General features: G+C 43.2%; 4 protein-coding genes across 5 annotated transcripts; 3 read left to right on the top strand and 1 right to left on the bottom strand.

Annotated features, from left to right (window-relative positions):
* LOC139207420 (uncharacterized) lies at window positions 1–4,399 on the top strand. Its single transcript, XM_070837139.1, has 8 exons — window positions 1–119; window positions 877–1,035; window positions 1,154–1,264; window positions 1,983–2,039; window positions 2,144–2,290; window positions 2,387–2,500; window positions 3,281–3,427; window positions 3,461–4,399. Exons 2-7 carry the CDS (start codon window positions 904–906, stop codon window positions 3,329–3,331), a joined length of 612 nt encoding a protein of 203 aa, XP_070693240.1. The 5' UTR covers window positions 1–119; window positions 877–903; the 3' UTR covers window positions 3,332–3,427; window positions 3,461–4,399.
* A 541-nt stretch (window positions 4,400–4,940) lies between these two features.
* aldob (aldolase b, fructose-bisphosphate) lies at window positions 4,941–7,851 on the bottom strand. The gene is made up of 9 exons (XM_070836456.1): window positions 7,738–7,851; window positions 6,973–7,085; window positions 6,675–6,886; window positions 6,512–6,566; window positions 6,209–6,369; window positions 6,023–6,106; window positions 5,766–5,940; window positions 5,461–5,660; window positions 4,941–5,208 (listed from the first exon to the last, which is right to left on the bottom strand). Exons 2-9 carry the CDS (start codon window positions 7,082–7,084, stop codon window positions 5,113–5,115), a joined length of 1,095 nt encoding a protein of 364 aa, XP_070692557.1. The 5' UTR covers window position 7,085; window positions 7,738–7,851; the 3' UTR covers window positions 4,941–5,112.
* A 3,397-nt stretch (window positions 7,852–11,248) lies between these two features.
* On the top strand, window positions 11,249–20,528 carry rnf20 (ring finger protein 20, E3 ubiquitin protein ligase). Its single transcript, XM_070837092.1, has 22 exons — window positions 11,249–11,323; window positions 11,700–11,880; window positions 11,991–12,059; window positions 12,170–12,268; window positions 12,361–12,508; window positions 12,597–12,782; window positions 12,907–13,022; window positions 13,347–13,493; window positions 13,613–13,687; window positions 13,806–13,925; window positions 14,299–14,478; window positions 14,557–14,692; window positions 14,800–14,921; window positions 15,063–15,219; window positions 15,341–15,653; window positions 16,377–16,494; window positions 16,720–16,869; window positions 16,955–17,167; window positions 17,458–17,583; window positions 17,756–17,896; window positions 18,365–18,469; window positions 19,766–20,528. Exons 2-22 carry the CDS (start codon window positions 11,710–11,712, stop codon window positions 19,940–19,942), a joined length of 3,069 nt encoding a protein of 1,022 aa, XP_070693193.1. The 5' UTR covers window positions 11,249–11,323; window positions 11,700–11,709; the 3' UTR covers window positions 19,943–20,528.
* A 201-nt stretch (window positions 20,529–20,729) lies between these two features.
* Window positions 20,730–24,498, top strand: LOC139207099 (voltage-gated monoatomic cation channel TMEM109). 2 transcript variants are annotated; one of them, XM_070836733.1, is made up of 4 exons: window positions 20,730–21,722; window positions 22,109–22,168; window positions 23,644–23,746; window positions 24,007–24,498. In XM_070836733.1, the coding sequence occupies exons 1-4, from the start codon at window positions 21,486–21,488 to the stop codon at window positions 24,360–24,362; spliced, it is 756 nt and encodes a 251-aa protein (XP_070692834.1). In that variant the 5' UTR covers window positions 20,730–21,485; the 3' UTR covers window positions 24,363–24,498. The 2 variants fall into 2 exon arrangements, with proteins under 2 accessions (XP_070692834.1, XP_070692835.1); XM_070836734.1 differs by lacking the exon at window positions 22,109–22,168.
* The last annotated feature ends 1,751 nt before the right edge of the window (window positions 24,499–26,249 follow it).

Consider the following 26,249-nt stretch of genomic DNA (forward strand, 5'->3'; position numbering starts at 1 on the left):
AATAACATACTAAGCTATAAACTGTTTCGTGTGTTGTTTTCCCAGTTGCTGCTCTGCATGGCCATGCATCCAGTGACAGGTTCAAAAGTGTCACCCAGTGGAATCAGTCGACATAACTGGTGACAATTTATCATTACCATGGATTTATATAGAAAGTAATAAGCACACTGACGGAAAATAATCATTGCTTTCAATCCTACTTCTGTCCACACCTGCCTGCAAAAACAGAAATTAAGACATCTCCCTTTCAAATGGCGCTTTAATACGAGGGCTGCAGGATTTATAGGGCCATAATCAATTTTGTATATACAATAGATAAACATTTAAATCAAGCCAGTGGTAACACTTCAACAAAAAGAGTTGTCAGAGTTTGGATTAATCCATTTAGTACCTCTTAAAAACAAAGTATTTTAAGATTTCTAATGACTAATCCCTGGTGTCGTTGGATTTCCACACAGATCTCGGGGATGGTTTTCATTTGATTTGATGACTAAGACATCATTGTGCTGAGTAGCAGTCTGTCTGAAACTGTCAAACAAAGTCCTTAGCTCCTCCCCCTGATGACAACAAAAACAAAACTCTCAAATTTCCCCACTTCCTCTTTCCACCCACACCATTCCCTTCCCGTTATCATTCACACTGCCTCTCTGAACGAAAAACTAAAACAAGGTAGGTCACTTCATGTTTTGCTATATGTGCCTGCATTCTTTGAGAATGCCTGTACAATCTTGCATGCAGCAGGCATCTGAACTCCTCTTGCTACACAACAATTATTCCTGCCTCTTAGAATCTGCTTAGTAGACTCTCAAAACGCAATCTGTACTGTCATGGGGAGAGTATACATCTGGATCAATTAATTCTTCTCTCCTCCCACAGCCAAACAAAGCCCATAGTTTACTGGCCATGGAGGGCAGCGAGTCATCGAGCAGAGAGAGAACTACAAGAAACGATGGGAATCAGGAGGCAGACCACCAGGTGTTGATGTCCAGCAAGCCTCTGCACCGCTTCCTCCGAAAAGAGCCCAGAAGTCTTGGGGTAACGCAACAAACCAGGGCCACAAGTTGTAAAGAAGTGTAAAGACACATATGTATACACACAGCAGCTGCAAACTGTTGTTATGCTGCTACTTCGTCCTTCCTCTTGTCATTTTCAGATTGTCCTTATAATCTTTGGATGTGCAGAGGTCCTGATGGGATTTCATCTGACCAGTGAAAATTTGACCACCTCTACTGCAATCTACATTCCTTTCTGGCAGGGAATTCTGGTACATAACATTTCTCTGATTAGCAGTAAAATGCTGAAAATGGTGAAATGTTGTACTTGATCAGACGTATCTTCACCCACATGCTACATTTCTCGTTTAAAAGCACTTGTCTTCAAAATTACAATGTACAGAGTCATAGTGGCTACTATAATGCCCTGAAAATTTAAAACGTAAAAATGAGTGTGCAGCCAGCAGCCAGCTGGAAATGTGGAAGCAGCTGGTCTGGCTCTGTGTAAAAATCAACACTAGCGCCTCTAGAGCTCACTTGTTAACACACAATAATTTGTTGGTTAATTAGAATTTATGGTGTTACACGGGTTGTGTGACAGGCTTTTTTTCTAGGCTGCGAGCACTTACTACAGTCTCCACTGTTTGCTTGGCAGCTGCTCCTGGCTGAGAAATAATTCCAGCACATATAAACCCCTGTAAAATGTTGAATGGCTGTGTAAGTGCTCAAGTTTTGGTACAGATTAAACAAATAAGATCACTTCAGAAGTGATGTAAGGTGGATTTTGTTGCGTTTTAGACAGAGCCAGGCAAGCTGTCTTCTCCCCCGTTTCCCTTTATGTTAAGTTAAGCTTACTGCTGACATGAGACAGTGATATAAATCTTCTCATCTATATCTCAGCAAAAAAAAAGCAAATAGGTGCTTTTCTCAAAATGTCAAACTGAAAGACAAAGTCAAAATGATGTGATAATGATTTTCTTTTGTTGTAAGTTTCTTATATGTGGAAACCTGTCTATCTACACTGCGATACATCCATCCAAGAAGATGGTAAGTATGCGCTCTACTTTTAGTGTTAAACTTCATTTAGTCGCCCTCAGTCTCTCTTTCTGTCTGAATAACTCCCCAAATCTTGTTGAATTTATCATTCCCAGGTGACTGTGTGTTTGGCCATGTATGTGGTTTCCCTGTTGGGGATCCTAGTTTCTGTTGGCTACCGGATATACTGCCTCATCAGAATCAGTTACTGGAGGGGAATGGGCAGATTCTATTGGCAGGAGGACTGGAAGCATTATGAAGTGGTGAGTTGCAGCCTATATTTTATCTATTTTATCTTGACTGGACAACAGGCACATTTTCACAATGTGTGAATAATTGAATCTCTCATTTTCTCTTAGGAGCAGCTTTTCATTGTGGAGGTCTTATTGTTCACTTCCTCTCTGGGCGTGTCAGTGCTCCTCATGTTCTTGTGTACTGTCGCACGTTTAGCTCTAAAATCTACACACACTCAGGTAAAACATTTTTCACTGTAACTTTGTCTAAAACAGGCCTTTCCCACTGAGATAGCATAGTTAAAATGAAATTTCTTGACAAGCAGCATATAAGTTGGAGACAGAAGTCAACAATGTACAAAGAATAACTGAAAAGCACGAACAAAGACATGAAAAGGGAGAAGTGAAGAAAAGTCATATGTAATTGCTTATTTCTGTGGGTTATTACCAGGGTTAGTTTTATTTATCCAGTATTTCACTGGGACAAAACATTTCTTCTACGTTAGAGCTGTGTCTAAATAATGAATATAATTTTGGTAGCATAAATCTTCTGCTTTTCTATGTTGTTAACACCTCAGATTATCTTCTGACCCCCCTGGTATGCTCGACAATCCTCTCTTGATGCTGAATACTGCACCACTACCATGAACCTTAACTTATAATCTAAATTTCGCTAAAGGAGTAACCTGACTGAATCCAAATCTACAATTTTTATTGTAAAAAATCTTAACAAAGACAGGCAGCGTCATCAATGAATTACAGACGAGCAACATAAAACGGATAGCACAAAACCAGAATTAAACAGAAATGCAACTCTAAAATCATAATAATAAGATGTCTAATGAATAATACAAGATTGTTTTCCTAGAACCAACCTAAACAGGACTTTAAAACCAGGAGCTGTCTGAAACCACAGGGCTAACAAATCATTTAGTTCACTAGCTGTGTCAGTCAGTCATCACTTTATTGCTTTCTTGTTATCCTCTTTACTGACCCGTATCACCTCCATATGTTCAACAGGTTATTATCCAGCGCATCCCGCCCCCACCGAATGGCACAACATCAAGCTAAGATCAACTCTTTGAAGTATTATCCCACAATAATTAACACTGATTTTCCTGCAGCACACCTACCCTGTGAAAGAAATATAACTCTTAACTCTTTACAGTATATTACATGTGAATGCTACATCACATTAAGGCAGCAGCCCTAACAGTAGCTACAGTGTTACTACAGTAAGAAATGCATTACGGAACCACATTTATTTAACATGCGCTTATGAATTAACATAATAACCACTAATCTCTCTAGCAAGGCTTATGCGTACTAACTATATCGCTTATACAGTAGTAAACCCTCACCTGTGTTACATTACTTTGAACAAAAGCCACAAGGTGAACAGGTCCTACATACTGATATCTATCAGTAAAGTCAACTCATGGTGATGTTATATTTCCAACTTTATTGTTTATTGTACAAACAATAATAATGTACAGTGATGTTATCATTTTCCCTCTGTTCCATACTACCCCAGTCTACAAGAAATCCAACTGTGAAAGTTAAATATAGTTTATATTTTGATTGTATATTGTGGTCATTGTTAGCTTCAACTGTAATGTCAACAACATATTTTCTGTTTATCATCATTTTCATCATTATTACTGTGTGAGCTGTGTGGTTATTTCAACTGTGCTTGCAGCTTTTGGTAATCAGTGTGAGCCTCTGTATACACTTCGCTGAAGACATTTCACAGAGTGGCCTTGCATGAATGAGCAGATGTTGGCTCCATGTTTTGTTTACAGGACAACACATCCACTCGTACATGTTTAAAGCATTAGAGTATATTTTAATACATTTGAGTTTGAATATCTTTACAAATGAGCTGAAACATCCATCCAGTATATCAGTATTTTCAAATCTTATGACTTGATGTATATGTTTCTATAGTATCTAAATGACTGTTATATGAAGAGCCTGCTTGGAGAGCTTTTTCCCATGAATGTGTGAAAAACAGATTTGGCCCCTGGGTTGGAACTACTTTTCAGTGATTGAGCTACAGCTTTGAGCTATGTCTGGTGCAATGATTGTAATGTACATTGTCTTTGTTGAATAAATAAAATAAAACATTTCTCAATTTGATGACATATAAGACACAAATGTATTTGCAGACAGCACTAACATATACCATCTGTGAAAGTCAAGCCTCACAGACACTCAGCATAGATTACATGGATTTGCAGATGAAAAATGAACACTTTGTGTTACCAAACTGATCAGCATCAAAACATTTCTGGCGTTGGCTCACTTTCTAGTGCTGGTGTTTCAAAGAGACCTGAGTTTTCAGGTGCCATCATCCTAGTTCTGGTTTTTCCAAAGACATGCCTTCTGTTTCATTAAGTAAACAGGTTTTTCTCCACTCAGCACAGATTCAAATACATTTTGTCAGGGCTCACGTAAACTTGTGTAAGCTGCTCAGCCATGTAGGTCTTGGGCTGCATTATGTGTCCAAGCTTACTCCATATATGGACTGTAAATAGTATATCATATGCAAGACATGTAGTCTATCAGTGGCAGATGATGTTCATAAGCATTATGATGTGGCAATCCTAGAACTTATTACCCTCCATGCACCCAATGTTGTTTAAATGTCAAACAAAAAACTGCAACGACACCAACAACATCTTGGTCACTTAATTTATTTCCAGTCATTTCACTGAGTAGACAAACAGTAGTTCAACATTGTAATAGAAGTCTTCCCCTGGTGGTGGTAATCTGGGGAAGAGGGAAATCCAGAAGAGGCATCTCTTGTAGTCATATTTGGTCCATGTTTTTTTATTTAATGTTCACAGTATTTAATAGACGTAGCTTGCTGTGTACAGAGACTGCATGGAGGCCTGGCCAGCTGAGCCGGTGGGCTTGTACTCTCCTTTGGAAGCCAGGCCATTGATCTGAAAGGCAACAGAGTGCAACATTTGGGGCAAAGTCAAATCAGAGTAAATGATCAGCCAAGTTACCTAAACCATATTAGTGCAAGACTCAAATGGCAAAAAGCTTTTTCTAATCATTTACCAGTCACTGTAAAGCTGGGTAATGCAAGATAAGACCCATTTAATAGCCAGTTTTGTGCACAGTCCACAAGTACAAATTGATAAGTGTGAATTATGTCTATTCATTGTTAGTGATAGCTGCCCACGTCTTACCTTGGCCCTGCTGCAGAAAGTTCCCTGTGCTGCTGCCTTGTTGGTAGCTTTGCCCTGCCAGGCTGCAAGAGCAGAGGCCTGGAGTGCACGGCCGTAAGAGAAGGTCAGTTTCCATGGGCGATGGAGGGGCACCTGGTTGATAGCGTTCAGGTTGAGGGAGGCCTCCTCCTCACTCTGGCCTCCAGACAGGAAGCAGATGCCTGGAAAGACAGAGAGTAGCATGCTACTTGTGTGTGGAAGTTACTCAAACTTAGACCTCCCTGCTTTTCTTGTAAAATGGGAAAAACTGGCCTTATGATGCTCACCAGGAACAGCAGCAGGGACAGTGCGCCTCAGAGCGGTTACTGTGGCCATGGCAACCTCCTGAGGTGTGTACTTCTTGGTGCAGGAGTGTCCAGCAGTGACCATGTTGGGCTTCAGCAGAGTGCCCTCCAGGTACACATGGTGGTCAGACAGAGCCTTGTACACAGCAGCTAGGACCTAAAGATGAAATGGCGGTTTTATTACTGCGTTTGCTTTAAACTGCATCATCTGCTGAGGAAGACAAAGCTGATGAACAAACCTTCTCTGTGACATACTGGCAGCGCAGCAGGTCATGGTCTCCATCAGGGAGGATCTCTGGCTCCACAATAGGCACCAGGCCATTCTGGTTGAGCACATAAATGCACATTTAAAATTACTTATTCTCAGCCAATATTTTGATCAATGAACTCAGTCATTTCTGTAGAGAATATGGCCACACACACACCTGTTGGCAAATACTGGCATATCTGGCAAGGACATTGGCGTTCTCTGCAATGCCGAGAGCTGATGGGCAGCCATCTGAGATCTTGAGCACACACCTCCACTTGGCAAAGTCACAACCGTCCTTCTTGTACTGAGCACAGCGCTCCGAGAGGCCATCAAGACCTACAGAGAAACAAGCCACAGACTGTTATGGTGGTAGTGCTCTGATTTAAATTGCTGATAGATATTTAGAAAATTTGCAATTAAGGCAGCGTGCACTTGCACTACACTTGGAGGCACAGATAGAAATAGAATTAGCTTTCACCTTGTGTGGTTGTCTCTCCATCTGTTCCATTTAGACCAGCCGTGCCTTTGTCCACCTGAAGCAAGAAAACCAAACACTGATTAACTTACAAGGCATCAACATGGAAGACACCTGAAGGTGCGTTCATTCGACTAGACTCAATCTCCACTTGCAGGCTCCGCACCTTGATGCCGACAACAATGCCCTTGTCCTTGACGACTTGGGGGAAGAGCTTGCCGCTGTCAGATTTCTGGTAGAGTGTCTCGTGGAAGAAGATGACCCCACCCACGCTGTTGGCGATTGAGGCATCGGAGGAGAAGAGGATGTCACGGAAGCAGCGGCGGTTCTCCTCTGTGTTCTCCACGTTGATTTTCTGGAGACGCTTTCCCATGGTTCCTGGAAAGAAGAGGGTAAGGAAATCATTAGAGCTGCACACACTGCAGTCACCTCTTACCATACAATAACTGGCACTAGAGCCTCACCTGTTGATTCATCTGCAGCCAGGATTCCCTTTCCTGGAGCCACGATCCTCTGAGCGATGTCAGAGAGCTCCTTCTTCTGCTCCGGAGACAGGGATGGGAACTGATGAGTCATCCTGGAGGAGAGAAACAAGTTATTTCACAGGTAATCAGCAAGTATGAGGAAGATTTAATTCTTTTCCCCCATCAAACACAATGAACCTCAGACATCCCGCCTATTGCATCACCTCTGTAAATATTTGGCCTGTGTGGTTGAACTTTGGCCTGCAAACAGATATGTCTTGCCTTCAGATAGGAGCAACACAAGTTCATAGTTCACTCATAGTTGTTGGCTTTCCCAATACTTTGTGCAGAAGACACCTCAGCTTAATACAAAAGACAACGAATTAATTAAAAACGCCAGGATGTGCAATTTGTTTCAAATATTTGCACAAACCTAAAGAAGCCTAAAGGCAACTTTCACCAAACTGCGCACATCTATATTTAATATTTCAAAGTAAAGTCACCGCCATTCTGTATTGCAAAAACGTCCTAGTTTATCAGTGGAACTCGAGCTTACGGACCATCCTGTCTATCCAGTTCTACTGCAAGTATAGTCTAGTGAAAACTTACATTAAATTCCACAACGGAAACATTACAACTTCCATGGCTGCAGGTTTAGAGGCGTGATGAACCCCAAAGAGTACGCAATAGTTCAGATCATTTTGCATGAAAGCAAACAGAAATCAGCAACAGAAAGAATATGCAAAAGCTAAACAACTGTCTTACTTGAGAGTTTAGACAAACAGCGACGGCAACAGAAGTGTCAGACGGCCTCCACAGCCTCCAAACAGTGACTGGACTGATTGAGAAGGCCGAGCTCCGGGTCCACAGCTGTATTTATCGCCCGCTTGGTGCTGTGGAGGAGGTGCTCGTGATGTGGCGGGGCGTGTGTGTCCCCGGTAGCGGGATTGGCCCGGACAGGAAGCCAGGGGCGGCGTTTGCGAGGTCTGGCGTCAGTGATCCTTTGTGGACTTTAGGCTCATATCTGGGCAGTCGAGTTGAAAACAAGAAAGGAACATTGTGTGTCGTCTGAAAACGACTTGCAGTGTGAAGGTCTGCATGCATGCATGCATGCATCACACAGTCCTGAATCAGCCCCGCCTCTCCTTTCTGCCCACTGCAGCCTGTAGGCCTACTGTTTCTGCACTTTGAGAAAATTATGAAAAGCAACGTGAGAGGCCTGCTGCAATCCTGCGATTCAGGTTTCAGTGTCTCATTTGTCCTGGTGAGAGTGTAGATTACAACAGCATGTGATATGTCTGTCTGTCTGTCTCATTTTAGAGGACAGTGTCCTCTGCTCCCAAGACAGTGGATGGAATTGATTTTGTTAAATTGATATATAATATTAATGTCCCAGATATGTGCTTTTATACATAAGACACACTTAAAGAGTATTAAACTAATTCAAAGAATCACTCCCACTAAAGCAGATCTGTCATCTGATCCCCATCATTTCCAAACATTAGACACAGAGGTCATAATTTATTTTCTTTTTTGGTTAAAATTATGTCTTCTGTAAAGTCCTGCAAGTCAATGTACTGCTTATATTTTCATGGACCATATATTTCTTAGTGTGAAAGGTAGAGGTAATCAATTATTTCCCTTCTCATCCTGACACAAGGTTTCGCTGTTATTCGTTAGATTTTGAGCTGTGTGAATAAACCAAACTCAAAATTGATGTAATTTTCATCAGGAAATGCATCTAGTTCTGCTAATACCTGTCTACATTTGACACCAGGAGAAAATAGCTTATTATCTTTTAATTTATGCCATTATAATTGTCATTATAGCTTAATTGTCATAACTGATTCACTTTCAGGTTGAACATACATTTTGGAAAATCACACTAGTATAGGACCAGGTTTTGGCCTATTTCATGGATTGGACAGAAATATGCCATCAGTTACAACTGCAAAACCTGCTTTTTCATGCTACCTTGTGTATCTGCCCAATGCGTCACACCAATTGTTAAGGACGTTATGCATAAACAGTTCTCTTATCGACTGCTGAAAATGGCCCAAAAAAACCTTGTAGGGGTGTTTGTAATGCTCCCACTAGTCCATGAGTGACCTCAGCAGATAGGGATATTTGAACCGATAGGCTTGAGTAGATCTGTAACTTACAAATAACGACATGCTGGCTTTTACACAACCTGGACTCTGTGCCGTGTGCAATGTACTTTTTAATAGTGCTGATCAGAGTTCAGTCTTTGTCCATGAGCCTCTGCGTCTACAGAGTGCAAAATGTTGTCCAGATAAGTTTTCTTACCCTCATAAATATGCAAACTAAAAAAATAAATTAAAAAAAAGATAGCATAAGAGGAACGTTGGTTTAGTTGTTTTGGTTGCCCAATGATCGCCACATTTGCAACTCTTGATCAATGAGTCTGTGGGAAATGCAATCCAAAAGTGTAGCAACACAGAGTATCTTATCTCTACAGTGAAGCCACATTGCTATGATCAGGACATTCCTGTTTTGTCTCTGTAGTTTCGATAAAGGGAAGTTATCTATGTGCATTACAACTGTCTTAATTTAGCCACAGGTCTTTCAATTCAATTCAATTCAATTTATGTTGTATAGCCCAATATCACAACAGAGTTGTCTCACAGTGCTTTACAAAGTTCACTGAAATAAACAAGAAGTGTAAGCGAACAAACAATCTAATAAAGAGTCCAGCAGTCGATGAGGCCAATGGATCTGTCCGATGGATCAGTCCGAGGCATCACCTGCCCTTTATGACCCTCCTTCTTCGGGAAGGAAAAACTCAAAAAACCCATTGGGAAAAGAGAAACCTCCGGGAGCACCACAATGAAGGAGAGATCCAGCTCCTAAGGACAGACAGGCTGTAGCCTTGGACAAATGCACATCCATTGGCTGATGGAGAACCACATCAGCCAATGGATGGACCAGGACCAGGATCCACAGGAACCCGAGAACCACATCAGCAGAACCAGGACCAGGATCCACAGGAACCAGAGAACCACATCAGCAGAACCAGGACCAGGATCCACAGGAACCAGAGAACCACATTAGCGGGACCGGGACCAGGACCCACAGGAACCAGAGAACCACATCAGCAGGGCCAGGACCAGGATCCACAGGATCCACAGGAACCTGAGAGATGAGAAAGCACAGAAAGGCTCCGGGGAAGATAGCAAGTTAGAGGCAGACATTTGACTGACATGAGACATAACGATGAAGAGGAAGAGGAGGAGAGAGAATAGAGGAGCTCAGTGCACCATAGGAGTCCCCCGGCAGTCTAAGCCTGTAGCAGCATAACTAGGGGCTGGTCTAAGGCCTGAGCCAGCCCTTAACTATATGCTTTGTCAAAAAGGAAGGTTTTTAGTCTACTCTTAAATGTAGAGAGGGTGTCTGCCCCCCGAACCCAAACTGGAAGGAAGTTCCACAGGAGAGGAGCCTGATAGCTGAAGGCTCTGCCTCCTGAACTACTTTTGGAGACTTTGGGAACCACCAGTAGGCCTGCATTCTGGGCGCGCAGTGCTCTAGTGGGGTAGTACGGTACTATGAGCTCTTTAAGATATGATGGAGCCTGACCCTTAAGAGCCTTGTAGGCTTTTCACTTTCTTAGGCTACAGCACACTGTTTGGGACCTAGTAAATGTACATTATGACACTTCACTGTATAGCCTTACTTAAGAAAGGGTTGGATTACTACAGATTTACAGGGGCCCCGATAGCACCAGGTTCCCCGTTGCTTATGGGTGATTTGCTTGTGAATTTGCACCACTATAATACCATATTCAACTGGATCCTGTTATGTAATCATGCAGCCCAACCTTGCTGGCACCTGAACCATTTCAATCTATAAACTATAGTGCTCGCATTTTGCTAGATTAAATTGTGTTAAATGGTATAATCACGAATAACAGCAGCACACTTGGGCCATGGTAGTAGCCTAGCCTTGGATATTAGGAAGGATAGATTTGCAATTCTCGCGAGATTTATAAACATTTCTTAATGGTGAGCATTGTTAGCATATGCTGTGGGGTTGTTAGTCATGTGTGGACCGTTAATCCTAACCTTAACCTTAACCATAACTAACCCACATGTAAACCCAACGATAAACATAACCCTAAGCACAAACTCAATTCTTAACTCAAATCTCGCGAGAGTTTCTCCAAACTAGGCCCCCGTCTCCATGTGTACTGAACCCTCCATGACAGTAGGGGGCGCGCTGTCAGCTGGATTCACACCAGGCTGGTTTTTACTTCCGTTTCCGAGAGGCAAAGAGCCGCAACAACAACAGCCACATACAGTTTTAGTTCATTATAAACCTCCTAACATTAAAAGCGGTAAGACTGAGGTTAGGTGTGGTTGATGTTGACAATATTTTAAAGTAAAGGCGCTGATTTGTCGGGTCGGGATAGAGTTCCTCTGAGCATCAGCGGCATCTAAAACTAGCGTTAGCAAACGGCTAACGTTAGCCTGACGTTTCACTGACTGATTAAATCAGCTTGTTCGGGGTTCAAAATGCGATTTATCGTTTTGTGTAATTTTGTTTCGACCTCTCAGCACTTAGCTACATGAATAGCGTGTCAAAGTAAACATTAGGGCAGATAGTTTCGACCACTTAATGGTTTCTAGCTCTTTGCATATCTGAATCCATCTCGCCTCCACATTGTTCATCAGTCACATTCAGCTTTTTTTTTCCGTCTCTGCTTGTTTCAGGAGTCTGAGGATGTCGGGACAGAAGCGTCCGGCTGACCCCAGTGGTTCCTCCGTCTCCGGTGCGCCCCCAGAGAAGCGGAGGGAGAGGGAAGGAGAGGACGGGGGTCCCGGTGTCAGCGCGGCTGCTGGGGGGAGCACCGCGGTGGAGACAGTTATCAAACTGGGAGGAGTGTCCAGCTCAGTGAGTCCACCGCTAATGTGTTTATTCACAGCCTTCACTGCAGAAGTGTTTTGTCTGTTTGTTTAGCTGCGTTTTCTTTTGTGCTCATGTTCTAATCAATTGTTTTTCAGGAAGAACAAGACATCAAAGCTCTCCAGGCGAAGAACCGAAAGTTGGGAGAATCTCTTGATTTAAGACAGGTGAATCTGCTCGTCAATATTTGTTTGCCACTTTTTGTACACACACAGGACGCTGCAAGCATGTACTCTGTTTTGTAGGAAAGTTAATCCCTTGTGTGGTTTGGTTGCAGGTTATTGAGGATGAACTACGAGAGCGAATTGAGAGACTGGAGACCCGGCAGGCCACTGATGATGCCAGTCTGCTGATCCTCAATAGATACTGGAACCAGGTAAACGATTTCAGACAAGGAAGTGAAAGCAAAAATGACTTGTCACGACAGCGTCAAAGAGTCAAAGCATGATCCCACTTTCTCTCCTCCAGTTTGATGAAAACATTAAGCTGATCATCAGGCGTTATGACCAAGCAAGGAGCGAACCTGAGAAGTCTATAGCAGGTGAGGGACGGAGCCTCAAGCCAGAAACTCCAGAGCCTGATGGCGACTCCAACCAGGAGAGGGCCAAGGACAGAGGTAAAGATTTAACTGACTCAGGATCATGACTTTCATAGCAATAACATATAGAAAATTAATCAAAGCTATATCCCTCTTTCATTCTCAGGCAACCAAGGAGAGGCAGCGAACTCCTTCTTGGCCACGCTGGCGAGCAGCAGCAGTGAGGAGATGGAGGCTGAGCTTCAGGAGAGGGTGGAGTCCAGTCAGAAGCAGGCCAATCAAGTCGTCGAGATCTACGAGTGTCTGAGGAACACAGTGGACAAGCTGAAGACAGAGCTGGACTCTGGAGCTGGTGAGATAAAAGGAGGGGAGGTTTGGGTGGAGGAAGACACGATAGAATTGCAGTAAAAAAGTACAGCTGAGGAAAACATGTTTACACTTTAAAAATGTGATATTATTGTTGATTGTCTTTGCAGAGGGCAGTCTGTGGCAGGTAGCTTCCAAACTGAACTCCCTCCTGACCAGCGAGAATGAGCGGCTACAGCAGCTGACTGAGGACCTCAAGCAGAAGCACAGTCACATGACGAGCGAGGTACAAGCCATAAATCCTCCCTTATTCCTCTTATGTTCCCCCTCAGGTCATTAGTGGAAGCTAATGGGGATCCAAGTGAGTTAATAAATAAAAGAAAGAAAGAAAGGTTGGAATTTGTGCAAAATATTTAATTCATTTCAAACTCACTATCACACTGTCGCTCACTTTGTAAAAGCAAGTTATCAAAAACATTGTTCATTTGTGTTTTACTGACGCTCATCATCCTCTAGTAACCATTGATTTGTTGCAGAGGAATAGCTTAGGGAGGATTATGTTGCTCTTAGTCTGTGGTGCCAAGTCTCTCTGTGTTCCTGTCTTGTCCAGTCCCGGTCTCTGGGTCGTGCAGCTAACAAAGCAGACCAGCGCGTCAATGAGCTGCAGGTTCTGATCGAGGAGCTTCAGTGGGACATGGAGAAGATCCGACGGAGAGAGAACAGACTGAATGCTCACCTGAGCGAGATACTGGAGAGGGTGAGGATGTGTTCTCTCTGTCTGTGTGTGTGCGTACGTCTGAGAATATGTCTGTGTTGTGCAAATGTTCAGATGATTATATTAAAGTAGGTTATAACACTCCATATTATGCATCCCAGGTGAACAGCAAAGGCTATAAGGTGTGTGGGGAGGCCAGCAGTGTTTGTGGGACCATCACTATTAACAAAAGAAAGGTAGGAATTTCACTTTACAATTTTGGTAATTAAGACAAAAGTGTTAAGTTTGATTCCCGCAAATTCTTTGTTGCCGGGCCTTGCTTTTCATACATTTTCGTTCATCTCCCCTTTCAAGTTTGAAGAAATGAACAGTGAGATGGAGGAGAGCAGGGAGCTGGCAGAGAACCGCCTCATTGAGCTGCAGAAACTCCAGCAGGACCTGCAGAATGTGCACCAGGACAACAACAGCATGAAGGTAGACTTGTGTTTCTCAAACACCATTCATTCTCATTAATGCATTATGGTATTCTATGAATCATGGTGACAGACCCTCGTCAAAAGCACTAAAGGATTTCATTATCATGTAAAATCACACGAGTAAACTACAGATGATTTAAATTTACTGCTATGATTGAATACATTTTACCAGATGCCACATGAATGTAAAAAGAGGATATGGATTAAAATTCATCCATGGGAAACGAAGTACTACATCAGTTTAAATATTTACCTAGAAATCTCCCTGGTGAACTAAACAAACTGTTATTCAGTACTTACTTACTTATTACATATTTGCCATCTTTTGCTCCTGTTTCTTTTCCTCTCCCCTTTCTCTCCGTTCCCCTCAGACGGAGCTGCTGAGTCGAGCAGAGGGCATGGTCAAAGAGACTTCTGAGTATCGCTGTCTGCAGTCACAGTTTTCTGTGCTCTACAACGAGTCTCTGATCCTCAAGGCCCAATTGGACGAGACCCGGGCTCGTCTCAACACTACCAGGACGGCAAGGCTTCGACAGCTGGAGCACATGGAGGTGTGCGTGTGCGTGTGCGTGTGCGTGTGCGTGTGTGTGTGTGTGTCCTTTTCTTACTCTCATCCCCTCTGTGTGCAGAATGATGAAGTGGCTCTGCAGAGGAAGGTTCGTACGGAGGTGTTCCAGCTGGAGGACACACTGGCTCAGGTCAGGAAGGAGTATGAGATGTTGCGCATCGAATTTGAACAGACACTTGCAGCCAACGAGCAAGCAGGTAACTAACAGGTTCTGACTTAAATAGTGGATGAGGTGCTTGAATTGAAAGGCAGTAGAACGAACAATCGAGTCCTAATCTGGACTCTGACTGCCTCTTTCTCTCAGGTCCTATCAACAGGGAGATGCGTCACCTGATTAGCACGCTGCAAACCCACAACCAGCAGATGAAGGGAGAGGTGGTGAAATACAAGATCAGACTGAGAGAGACACAAGCTGAGCTCAACCAGGTAGGTTGTGCAGTCACCTCTCGGCAACAAAAGAAATTAAATAGTTATAGGTCACTTTGATAGCGACACATCTGATGGGTGTAGTAAAGGAGCACACCACAGCACATCACACTAAAACACATTAATCTGCTGTCTGTTTAGGTCCGTGCTTCAAAGGGCAACGCCATCCTCCAATCCCAGTCTAGCACGGAGATGGACGTGAAGGATGAAACTACCTCTCCTTCAACCCTGGCCATCTCTGGGGAACCTGTGATCAAGACAGAGCCTGACAATGGCTGCTCCACACCCAGCAGCACTGGTAACTAATATCTAGTTGACCGTCTACGAAATGTTAGAATGTAAACAACCAAAATGTGTTTGATTTCACGGTGCTCTTAAACATTTTAAAACATATTACAATTGCAATTTTCGTCCTTTAGGAGCCTCTGTAAAAACAGAGCCTGGAGTAGAACCTGAGGCAACAGTAAAAGAGGAGGAGAAAGAGGAGAAAAAGGAGAAGGAGGAAAAGAAAGAAAAGGACATTATAAAGAAAGAGGAGAAAGACAGAGAGCGGGAGAAAGACAAGGAAAAGGAGAGGGAGAGGGCAACTCGCAGCAGTGTGATAAAGGACGAGAAAGAGAAGCCTGGGAGCAGCAGCCAACCTGAGGAGTCAGCAGGGGAGCGCCTGTCTATGGTCGGAGGGTCGAAGAGGAAGGAGATGGAGCAGCTGAAGATTGTCCGAGCAGAACTCAAGTAAGACACTTGTGGGAGTTGATTTTAGCTGATTTTTTTTTTTTTTTTTTAAACCACAAAATAGACTTGAAAAAACTTGGTGGTCATCCATGTGTCAGCAAGTATTTAATCATGATGGATCATTTAAGTTTTTGTGTAGATGATCACAAATACCTCTGTTAATACTAAGAAATATAAACCGTAAATATGCATATTACAAAGACAATAACAATGCTGTGCCATGTTATGTTTTTAAAGAAACCATATATACACCACAGGTGCAGCGCCCAATAAAACTGTCTAACATTCGTCTTACCCATACCACGTGAAAGAAGTCACCATCATGATTCTGGGAATCACCAGCAGTAACTTCTGAGTTGTCAAAAAAAAAGCCACGAAAACAAAACAAAACTGCTGGCTTCCGTCTCAAAAAAGGAAGTGACCAGAAAAAAAAATAGCAGTAATTACCAATGGGAATAGAGTGAAATGGAGACTTGCCCTTTAGTCACTTTCTGTCTGGTGGGGTAGTGGTATAAACCGCTTCAGCAGTTGAGCTGGGACCCTGGGAAGCTTCACACCTGGCATGTCCCCAGGCCTCCTGAGGGGGTTTGCATCTTTCTCACCTTTTTTCACCTCTGAGTTTTCACAGCTGCCATTGATTTGTGACCTCTGATGGAGGTTTGTATGATTTTCGCTGATGGTGATAGTTTTGTCAAAGACTCTTAACTTACTTTGACTATGCAGGAAAGCCCAGGAGTCCCAGAGGGAGATGAAGCTGCTGCTGGACATGTACCGTTCAGCACCGAAGGAGCAGAGGGACAAGGTTCAGCTCATGGCTGCAGAAAAGAAATCCAAGTCAGAGGTGATCCAGTACGACGCACTATAGAACAGAGTCACCTACACACAGACATTTACACAGACATGTGAACACAGTCAGTGTTAAGACGCAGGATAGTGAATGTATGTATAATTGTGACATACGTTTGTGTGGATATATGGACGGCTAGTTAATGGATATTTGTGTCACAATAGTAATTATTAATGGTGATGTATTATAGCAGTCTTTTAGTAACAATGCTGATTCCAGGGAGAGGAACTGCGGCAGAGGCTGAGAGAGCTGGAGGAGAGGGAGAGGAGGGAGGGCAAGAAAATGGCCGATGAAGAGGCCCTCAGGAAGATCCGCTCTGTGGAGGAGCAGATCGACATCCTCAACAAGAAGCTCTCTATAGCTAAACAGGTGTGTGAGCTGGTCAGTTTGCTTTTATGCACAAACAAAACTTGTTTTTCTTGTCTAACGCTCGGCCTCTCCGCTCCCTCCGCAGGAGGAGGATGCATTGCTGAGCGAGATGGATGTGACGGGCCAGGCCTTCGAGGACATGCAGGAACAGAACATCCGTCTGATGCAGCAGCTCAGAGAAAAAGACGATGCCAACTTCAAGTTGATGAGTGAGCGGATCAAGTCCAACCAGATCCACAAGCTGCTAAAAGAGGAGAAGGAGGAGCTCGCCGACCAACTGCTCACTTTAAAAACTCAGGTGAACTAGCAGACGTAGGGCGCAATGTGCAAGAATAGGAGTTTTTAGATGCTAGTTTTGTGACTTTTAATGGAATTATATTCAACAGAAAATGTAAAATTTTAGTTTTTCACAAACGACTAAAAGTTGGAAACGTCCATACATTGCATGTTATGAATACTTTACAAACTGTATTTTTTTGGTGCCTGATTCTGTGTCTTTTCCCAGTTTCTAATCTTTTTCTTTAGACTTCTAGCTGTAATGTGTTTTTTTTAATATTCATATTTTTCGGGATTGTGCCCATTTGTCAGGTCGATGCCCAGCTACAGGTGGTAAGGAAGCTTGAGGAAAAGGAGCGCCTCCTGCAGGGCACCATCAGCACTGCTGAGAGAGAACTGACTCTTCGAACGCAAGCTTTGGACATGAACAAACGCAAGGTAACACATTGTTCAGTGATGATGACATATAGCTGCAGAGTAAATCGATCCTATATTGACATTTGGATTGATAGTTATTCTTAAACACGCATTCACACACTGTATATACATGCATGAAGGACTGCCTGTCCTATTGAGGAAAAATAAAAGCATCTCTCTGTTCGTCTTCCAGGCTCAGGACTCTGCGTTGCTGTCGGAGGAGGTGCGGACTCAGCTAGAGCAGGTTCAGCAGAGGCTCAACCTGGTCAGAGAGGAAGTCGTAGAGAACAGTATCTCCAGGGAGAAAGAGTCATTTAACGCCCGACGAGCACAGGTAACAACATACACAAATGAGCTCAACCCATAAAGTTTCAAACAATTCATGGACTGAAAAGACAAAACACTGTCCAAACACACAGTTTGATCCTTAAAGCATTAAAAACATATTGGTATATACTGAGGATAAGACTGTTTATGTTCATAAAGTAATGGGATGGCTCTCTGTTAAAATACACTGCATGTTTTCTAATGACAAATTAGATTGGTGGATTGAAACCCTCCGTTTCCGCCTCCAGTTACGTTGTTCTACAGAAATTGTGAAAAAGTTCAACATCAGCCCCATTTTTACTGTGAGCTTTTGTGTTCACTTGATTGTGGGTGAAGTTCCAGCATCTTAGTCTCCAATATTGCGAATGACTATTGAATTTGTAGCGCCTGTCGTCAAATAAAAGTAAAATGTGGCAGACAGACTCTTTTTATTTACTTAGGTGTTAACTCTCACCAACTCTCAACTGTGTTTCAGGAGGACATCTCCAAACTCAGGAGAAAGATCGAGAAGGCCAAGAAACCAGCTGAGAAAATCAGTAATGGAGATGATATCCTAAATGAAGAAATTAATGAATATAAGGTTGGTTCTTGTGGTATAAAATATATTGTTGTATATAGTTTTAGGCCCCTCTCCATGTTTTGAATGGCTCACACTAATGCTCAGACTCAATTGTCACTAAATCAACTAGATGCACCAGTATTTAGCTTTTGTTCTCTACCAAGTAGTTTTGTGCATGACTATTACATGCATAAGAACATCTGTAGTGACTTTTAAAATGCACTCACTTGCTATCCTGCTCGGAGTTTGTTTTGAAGATTGACACCAGTCACATGTCGTAGAGTAAATATGAAGCTACACTCAGCAGCTAGTTTAGCTTAGCACAAAGATGAGAGGCAGTGGGAAACGGTAAGTCTGAAGGTAATCCACCTACCAGCACCTCTGACGCTCGTCAATTAACGCATTATTAACAACTAATCAATGTTTATCAAGTGAAGACTCGCAACCAAAAAACAGTCCTCAACATAACACCTAGTAAATCGATGACTTCCTGTTTTTACACATTAGTTTTTGCACAGATTCTGTGAGCTTTGGACGAAGCCATGCTAGCTGTTTCCCCATTGTTTCCAGTCTTTGCGCCAAGCTAACAGTTGCTGGCTGTAACCTAATATTTACCATAAAGACATGTGATATTTACATTCTCATCAAACTCTCTGCAAACTCTCTCTGAATAAGTGTGTTTCCCAAAGTGTTTACAACAGTTCTTCATGCTCAGAATATTAGCATTAAAAAAAGGACAAACCACAGTGTGAACTAATGCTCATATTCTTTGATATGAACACCTGAGGTGGGATATTACAGCAGGCATGTCCACTTATACATGGTGGTCCCTGCCACAGCAACAGGAGTTGATGACTTTCTACCAAAAGCACTAGACAGAGGTTGAGGGGAGTCTCAGGGCTCTGTTTGTCTTGTAAGTGGGAAGTTTATCCGAATAAACCGGAGTAATCTTTATCACTGTGCTTTCCACCAAATGAGACCAACTGTCGGTGTGATCACACTCTTGACGAGATTCACGAGAACACTTAAAATTCCAACCAACTGTGCAAAGACTCAACATCACACATTGAATGACAATTGCAGTCTGAGTAGTCACTGTCCAAGCGGTTAGATGTAATCATGAGGGTCTTGATAATCAGTCGTGGTCCCATCAGGGTTATAATCAGTCTTCAAGGACAGTTGAGCCTAAAGATATTTGTGTCCATTCATTACAAACCGTTAAGCTCAGGACCAAAATGTCTTCTCAGATTATTGCTCAAATCACCCCCCCCCCCCCCCCCCCCCGTCTCTCTCTCTGTCTCTGTCCTCCTCCCCCAGGCACGCTTAACGTGTCCGTGCTGCAACTCTCGGGTGAAGGACGCGGTACTGACAAAGTGCTTCCACGTCTTCTGCTTCGAGTGCGTTAAGACTCGCTATGACACACGTCAGAGGAAGTGCCCAAAGTGCAACGCCGCCTTCGGAGCAAACGACTTCCACCGCATTTACATCGGCTAGAGCTGCCACGGATACCTGCGAGGAAACAGGTCCACGAGATAAGCAGTGGTACGAACACTGCCGGGAGCAAGACTCACCCCCTCCTCCAGTGTGTGTGTGTGTACAGGATACTATCAGTGCGATATCTCTGTAAGACTCCAGCCTCGAAGGGCCCAAGTAATGCTCTGAACTGAAGCTTTTACTTTTTTTTTTTTTTTTTAACAATGACTTAATTAAGCTTCTCCAAACCAGTATCCTGTACTTTACTGTACATTTTCAGGTACTGGTGCAGAGAGGATGTAGAGAAATGAGATTCTGTGAGTGTGCATCACATACTGAGTTTTGTGGTGTGTGTATGTTCGAGTGTGTGTGCGTGTTTGAAAACTGGCAATTACACATAACATTACACAAAGAAAATGATTATTACAGCGAGAAAATAGAATTCCTGCCAGTGTTGTGGTTGCTTGTATCATGTTGGTGTATGAGTGTGAGTGTATGTGTGTGTGTGTACATATTGTATTTCATTATTTTTTATTTGAATATTCTTTCTTCTGGCTCCAAACTGTCCTGAAATCTTTCAGATCCCACTTGATGCTGTGTAATTGCTGTTCTACTAGTTATTAAACTGACATCTGATCCAGCCTCTGCCTCCATTTCACTATAATCAAATATTAAATGTTTATCAAACCCTGTGAATAATCTTAACATTTGACCTGCGATTTTAAACCACAAGTCCCAGTGTGCAAATCTCCGTTCATGCGCCTGCAGAGCTCCTTCCTCCTCCTCCCCTCCCTGAGGATGTAGACGTGTTTTCATACCGTCGGTGGAAACGCTGGAAGCAAGGGAGCGTCATGCGGGAACAAGCGATAAGGGACTTTTTTAAGGGTTGTGCAACATAATCCATCGCAGCGGTGTGTTTGGTGCAAGCTCGGAGACAAAGGAGCACCAAACTTTGCTGCTGTGGAGCCCCGATCTGAAATAAGAGGCTTTAGCAGACTCGTGGTCGGCTCAGCGTCACCGCGATTTTACCCTTTTCTTTTTTACGCGCAAAGCTGCAACACCACTTTTTTAGCGCCGCGTCTTTTTTAATAACAACTCTCTGCTGCATGTTGACTGACGATTAGATATCTCACCCAGTGCCGGATCTAAGCCTTTAACAGTTTCTTACCAAATATAGCCACTGTTAATGCTGGAGTGTCCTTGACGGAGCGGTCTTAGACTGGATCTTTGCAGCGCTGCCAAAGTTTATAATTAAATACCAGGATCACTAAGAGTCATTTGGGTTTTTTTTAACCAGCTAATTTTGTCCAACCTGCTAAATGTTCACTTGAATCAGTTTGTGTGTTATTACTTTCCTGACTTGTTTTTCTGCCTATTGTGAACTGCAGCATGCTCATTTAAAAACGCTCCGTAGCCAAAGACCGCTCTCAACAGAAGCCATTTTTAAGTCTTTGATTTACTCGCCTGTCTTGAGTCAATTCAACACGAGCTGCTCAACCTGCTCCGGACTGCAGCATTAATCGTTTTTTTTCTTTTATTTTAATTGTTCTTCATATTTCTGTCAATGAGTTTTTGTGCGTCTGGCTCTGGGCGCGGTGGAGGTGCCATGGCTCGGTTTTTCCTCACCATCTGTTTGTTGGCGCTGGGCTGGGCTGGAGCTGAACCTGAGCAAGCCTGGCCGGGAGGGGAGGGCCCACCGGCCCCGGTCACCCTCCGTACCGTGATCACCGGGACCTGCCAGGAGGTCCAGCGGTACGCGGAGTCACTGGTGGGGAGCGGCGTGATACGGTCAGCTGCTGAGGTACAGAGGAGCAGCACCACCTGTTTCTCTCGCTGCACCAGGAAGTGGCTTTACACTCTCCTTTTCCCCACTTAATTCTAAATATTCTATTTTACTTGATGTTTGGTCTACCCTCACTGGTTGCTCTGTCACTATTCTTGATCAATAACTGTATCTGATCACTAATTTTCAACTCCAACCCTGTCGTCTTTCTCCATTCATTCCCTCACCCTTCACACACATTCCCCTCCACATGTCCCCTCAACTTGTTAATCTCTCCTCTGATCCCCTCATCTTCTCTGCCCTCACTTCACGTCTTCTCATATCCATGCATCCCCCCCTCACTCACTCACACACACTTCTCTGTCTTCCTGCCTTCACCCCTGCTGTGGCTCCCTTTTCCCCAGAGTGCAGTGTTGTTTCTTGAGTCATTGCTTGGTCAGGAGAACGTCTATACGGTGGCCATGGTAAGAAACCTCCTGGGTGTCTCCATCCAGCCTGCCCTGACATGGTCCCCTAAACATAGTGCTCTCATGTGGCTCTGTTTGGCTCATGTCACCCCATAGTTAGTGCAGTGAGTGGGAGCGTGACTGGTGAAGCTGTGGGCATACTTGTTTTTCTGCTTGTGAGCTTGCAGTGATAAGATTCAGTTTAGCTGTTGACAAGTTGGCAAGTAGGATGAAGTTGTTCAACATGTCTCAGTTGGTGGCTCCGTGGGCAAAAGACAGGGTGTGTACACGATCCTGGGATGACAAATAGACTGAAACGGGGGCCAAATTCTATGTGACTCTGGTTTTCAGCAAGAACACCTTGTTTGAAAGGAGACTTTTAAGTTATTAGCAATCACGTTTTCCTGAAGGCCAAAGTTAGACAAAATTCTGAACTGACTGTAACAGAGCAACATTTTTTCAAGGTCTTTGTCAGGCATTGTCTGATAATGTTGCTTTGTTAAACTTATTGGGTGCTTTCAGTACAATGTGCAGATCTTTTGTCCAACTTTTGCCCACAGTTTGTCATATTTTGTTTTCTCTTTAATTCAGCAGCAGTAAACCTTTTTAAATGTACACACTCTGCATTGTTAGTCTTCAAAATATAAACCCTGAAGTCAGTTTTGAAGCATCAATAATGACACGGCGTAAAGTAAAATAAAAATAGGTATAGTATTGTCTATGTCCACAGAAAGGACACAATGCAATTCTGCAGAGTTGAAAATGACACATGCCATTTCATTGCCCTGTATGGGCAGCTTCACATGCTACAAAGCTAACATACTAAAACTTTGATGTATGTAATTGGTTGGGAAATTGAGGCTTCTAGTACCAAACAGAGCAGTAAATGACTTAGTGTGCTTTCAACCGATACACACACTGACGTGGAGTGACAGACGCTTGACTGGCTCTGACATACTGGACAGTGTTCATGTGTGTGCCAGTGTGTAGTGCAACAGGTGCAGATAAGGTGCTTGTCCACTTCGCTGGGCTACCCTTGACCTTGTCTGACAAGGTGACTCTGTGTGTGTGTGTGTGTGTGTCTGTTGTGTGTCTGTTGTATGACTTGGGAGGTGGTGAGCAGAGACTGTACAGGAATAGAGAAGGGCACAGTCCAGCTGTCACTGGCATGCACAGCTGTTTGTCCAAATCAACAATACAGCACTTCTTCTATCTTAAGGTACAGCTCAGCAGCACTTAAAGTCTATGAGAGTTCTCGTATAAACTGCTGCTGTAAATATATGATGTATATGTGAAAATGAATGAATGAATTATACTGTATTTACGTGCATTAGAACAATGATACATACAGGCTCATATAGGTTGGGTGTTATTTTGTAAACAGGTCTGTAATTCTGCACAATTAGTAATGTGATCAGAATGCTGCCTCTCTACATAGTTACCTTGTATAATGAAGTCAAATATGTCTCTGCCCTTCCTCCACACTGCCATAGTTTTTGGAAATGGCGATCCGTTTCCTGGCTGAAGGAGCTGCCAGCGGCCTGAACGTCATCGCTGTTTACGTCACAGAGATCCTCAGGGTCACTGGATTTGATGGTGGGTACCAGGATAGGATGTTCGTGTGTGTGTGTGTGAGAGAGAGTGACTGTGCTACTGCGTGTGTCAAGGCTTTCCTGCATGTTCCACTTTTTCCTCCCGTGTGTGTGTAGCTCACTGCAAATTGTCTGCTTTTTAAGTGCAAGTGAAAATGTGCAGACTTGCCTCCCCCGCAGGCCATTTGTATGCCACACCTTTTCAAATGTGTGTTTACTCCTGCTGCCTCCAGGGTAACAAACAGGTGTTTTCTCCCTCTACAGCTGCACTGACATTGCCCCGCTTCACTCCAGAAGGTGTGACCGCCATAGCCCAGTGGGGTCTGCTGGCCCTCATTGGCTACTGGGTGCTGACCATTGCTTTCCGTCTGTTGGTCTGCATGGTGAGGCGGTTGTTCTGGTTGGTGAAAACCGTCTTGGCGCTCTGGCTCTTCGGACTAATCGCCACTGACAAGAATGCCACTGCAGACACCACGGCAGTGCGACTGGCCGGCCTGGTGCTGGGATGCGTCCTGTTGACGCTGCTCACTTCTGGCTCTGAAAAGACTTCTGCAGTGGAGCACCGGCTGAGCAGCCTGGAGGGCCGACTGAAGGCAGTAGAGAAGAGGAAAGGGGAATAGTGACCGCGAAGGGTGGATCGGAAAGTTATGATGGACAAAGGTGATGGTAATGTCCGATAAGAAAATGGTAATATTGATGCTTTCTATGTGTGTCAAACTATTATGGGAAATAAAGTAATCTCTGGGATTTTTCAATCAGAAATGCTCTTTTTGTTTGTCTTCAAAAAATGCCAAAATAACCACATGGAATATTTTTACCATGATAAATAATTGTAATCACTAGTCGTGTAGTATCGCATTAAAGAAGGTTAATGGAAACGGTAAAATACAGAAAAACGTCCTCAATTTGGCAAAAAACATAACTTGGAGTGCGCATGGTCACAGCTGTCACCTGTTCAATTTCAACAGCCATTTGTTGCATATTATAGCTCCCCCTCTCTTCCCTGCTCTCTGTTTGATGTTACGTTTTCCCACTAATAGAAAAAAAAACCAAATTATCTCACAAAAATGCCTTTTTGAAAAAATAAATAAATAATTGATGCGCCAAATAGAAGATGGAAACACTTAAGTTATGTTTCCACTGTCGGTGTCTTCCCGGATATTCCCTAACACGTGAAAAACAACATGGCCAATACTAGCTGACATGAGAGAACAATTAAAATTTGCCCAAATGAAACAAATTCCTGTAGACCTAAATTTACTCTCATAGATGGCCAAGGTTTTGTCTGTGGTTTGCAACTTTTTCTGACAAAACTATCCTTTAGTTTATTCCCAGTTTATTCACAAAAAAAACAGCTGATGGAAATGCACTTAACTCACTTTTTTTTTTTTTTTTTTTGCAACATTTCAAAAATTCCCTTGGAAGTAGATGGAAACACCATCACTGACACAAAGGTTGAAAAAGGCTGCTGGCTGGAACAGTGTGCACACAGGATTGAAGAATTCTTCCAGTCAGATCGTAAACTGTCCTCTATGTGTATAGTTTTCCACAACTGCAAAACGTTATGTAATTCTTCAATTAAAACAAGACAGCCATACCAATGGCTTTCTGAGGCAGTACTTTGAGGTAAATGCTAACATCAGCATACTAACATTCTTACAATGGCAATGCTAATGTGCTGATGTTGGGCAGCTAATGTTCACTAAATTCACCATCTTAATATAGCATGACGGCATGCTAACATTCACTGGAGAAAGTACAGCTGAGGCCGATGCCAGTATCTTTAGTTTTGCAGGCATCCAGTTATAAACCAAATTATTGGATAAATTACACATTTGACCTGATGGAGCTCTGAGATAAAATGTAAACAGTCATTCAGAGACCAGACTGGCATCAATGTAGACATGCCTCTAGCATAGAAAAAATATCTCTGTGGGTGAAACGTATCTTGGATCACGCTTAGCAAGATCCTGGAATAATCCAGTATTAAACCACCAAATTAATTTTTGATGTCTCAGTTCAGCTCACCACAGCTAGTTGAGTATCTTCAACACAGGCTGAGCGGTGGCCTGTTGACAGTCTCATCAGTCCCCTGTTCCTGATTGGTTCCCTGCTGCTCAGTCAGCTGGAAGCTATGTCTATCCTCTGGGTTCATCAGTGATCTTCACCCCCACTGCCACTCCAGCCGAGTGGAACAACCTGACCTCAGTGCCAGAATTATCATTCCTGCTGGCTCGCTCAGCTGCGGCACAAAAACTCACTCCCCTCCTACACTCTGCTGTGGTGGAGTACTACGTGGGCCAGATATGAATCCACAGTGAAACCAACTGTGAGGTCTAATTGTTTGAGAGAAACAATAGAGAATGATGATGATGTGATTCTAGATATAAATGTATTTAGTTAGTTTAATCTGATTGAAGATAACCAAATATGTGATTTAACTCAGTGATAAGATTTCAGTTACTCTGGATGACTATTTTGATGTAATTATCAGTTAACTCCTTTCT

The sequence above is a fragment of the Pempheris klunzingeri genome, chromosome 9 (genome assembly GCF_042242105.1).
Source record: "Pempheris klunzingeri isolate RE-2024b chromosome 9, fPemKlu1.hap1, whole genome shotgun sequence".
Taxonomy (NCBI): Eukaryota; Metazoa; Chordata; class Actinopteri; order Acropomatiformes; family Pempheridae; genus Pempheris; species Pempheris klunzingeri.

Bases quoted from the DNA above. Each gene is read 5' to 3' on its own strand.
- rnf20 (XM_070837092.1), top strand. From the start codon at position 11,710: ATGTCGGGACAGAAGCGTCCGGCTGACCCCAGTGGTTCCTCCGTCTCC. The intron at 12,269-12,360 runs GTAAACGATTTC...TCTCTCCTCCAG, and splicing joins TCAATAGATACTGGAACCAG to TTTGATGAAAACATTAAGCT. The intron at 17,584-17,755 runs GTAACACATTGT...TTCGTCTTCCAG, and splicing joins TGGACATGAACAAACGCAAG to GCTCAGGACTCTGCGTTGCT.
- LOC139207099 (XM_070836733.1), top strand. From the start codon at position 21,486: ATGAGTTTTTGTGCGTCTGGCTCTGGGCGCGGTGGAGGTGCCATGGCT. The intron at 21,723-22,108 runs GTACAGAGGAGC...CCTTTTCCCCAG, and splicing joins TGATACGGTCAGCTGCTGAG to AGTGCAGTGTTGTTTCTTGA. The intron at 23,747-24,006 runs GTGGGTACCAGG...CTCCCTCTACAG, and splicing joins CAGGGTCACTGGATTTGATG to CTGCACTGACATTGCCCCGC.
- aldob (XM_070836456.1), bottom strand. From the start codon at position 7,084: ATGACTCATCAGTTCCCATCCCTGTCTCCGGAGCAGAAGAAGGAGCTC. The intron at 6,370-6,511 runs GTGAAAGCTAAT...GTTTCTCTGTAG, and splicing joins TGGAGAGACAACCACACAAG to GTCTTGATGGCCTCTCGGAG. The intron at 5,209-5,460 runs GTAAGACGTGGG...GTTGCCTTTCAG, and splicing joins CTTTCTGCAGCAGGGCCAAG to ATCAATGGCCTGGCTTCCAA.
- LOC139207420 (XM_070837139.1), top strand. From the start codon at position 904: ATGGAGGGCAGCGAGTCATCGAGCAGAGAGAGAACTACAAGAAACGAT. The intron at 2,040-2,143 runs GTAAGTATGCGC...TATCATTCCCAG, and splicing joins TACATCCATCCAAGAAGATG to GTGACTGTGTGTTTGGCCAT. The intron at 2,291-2,386 runs GTGAGTTGCAGC...ATTTTCTCTTAG, and splicing joins ACTGGAAGCATTATGAAGTG to GAGCAGCTTTTCATTGTGGA.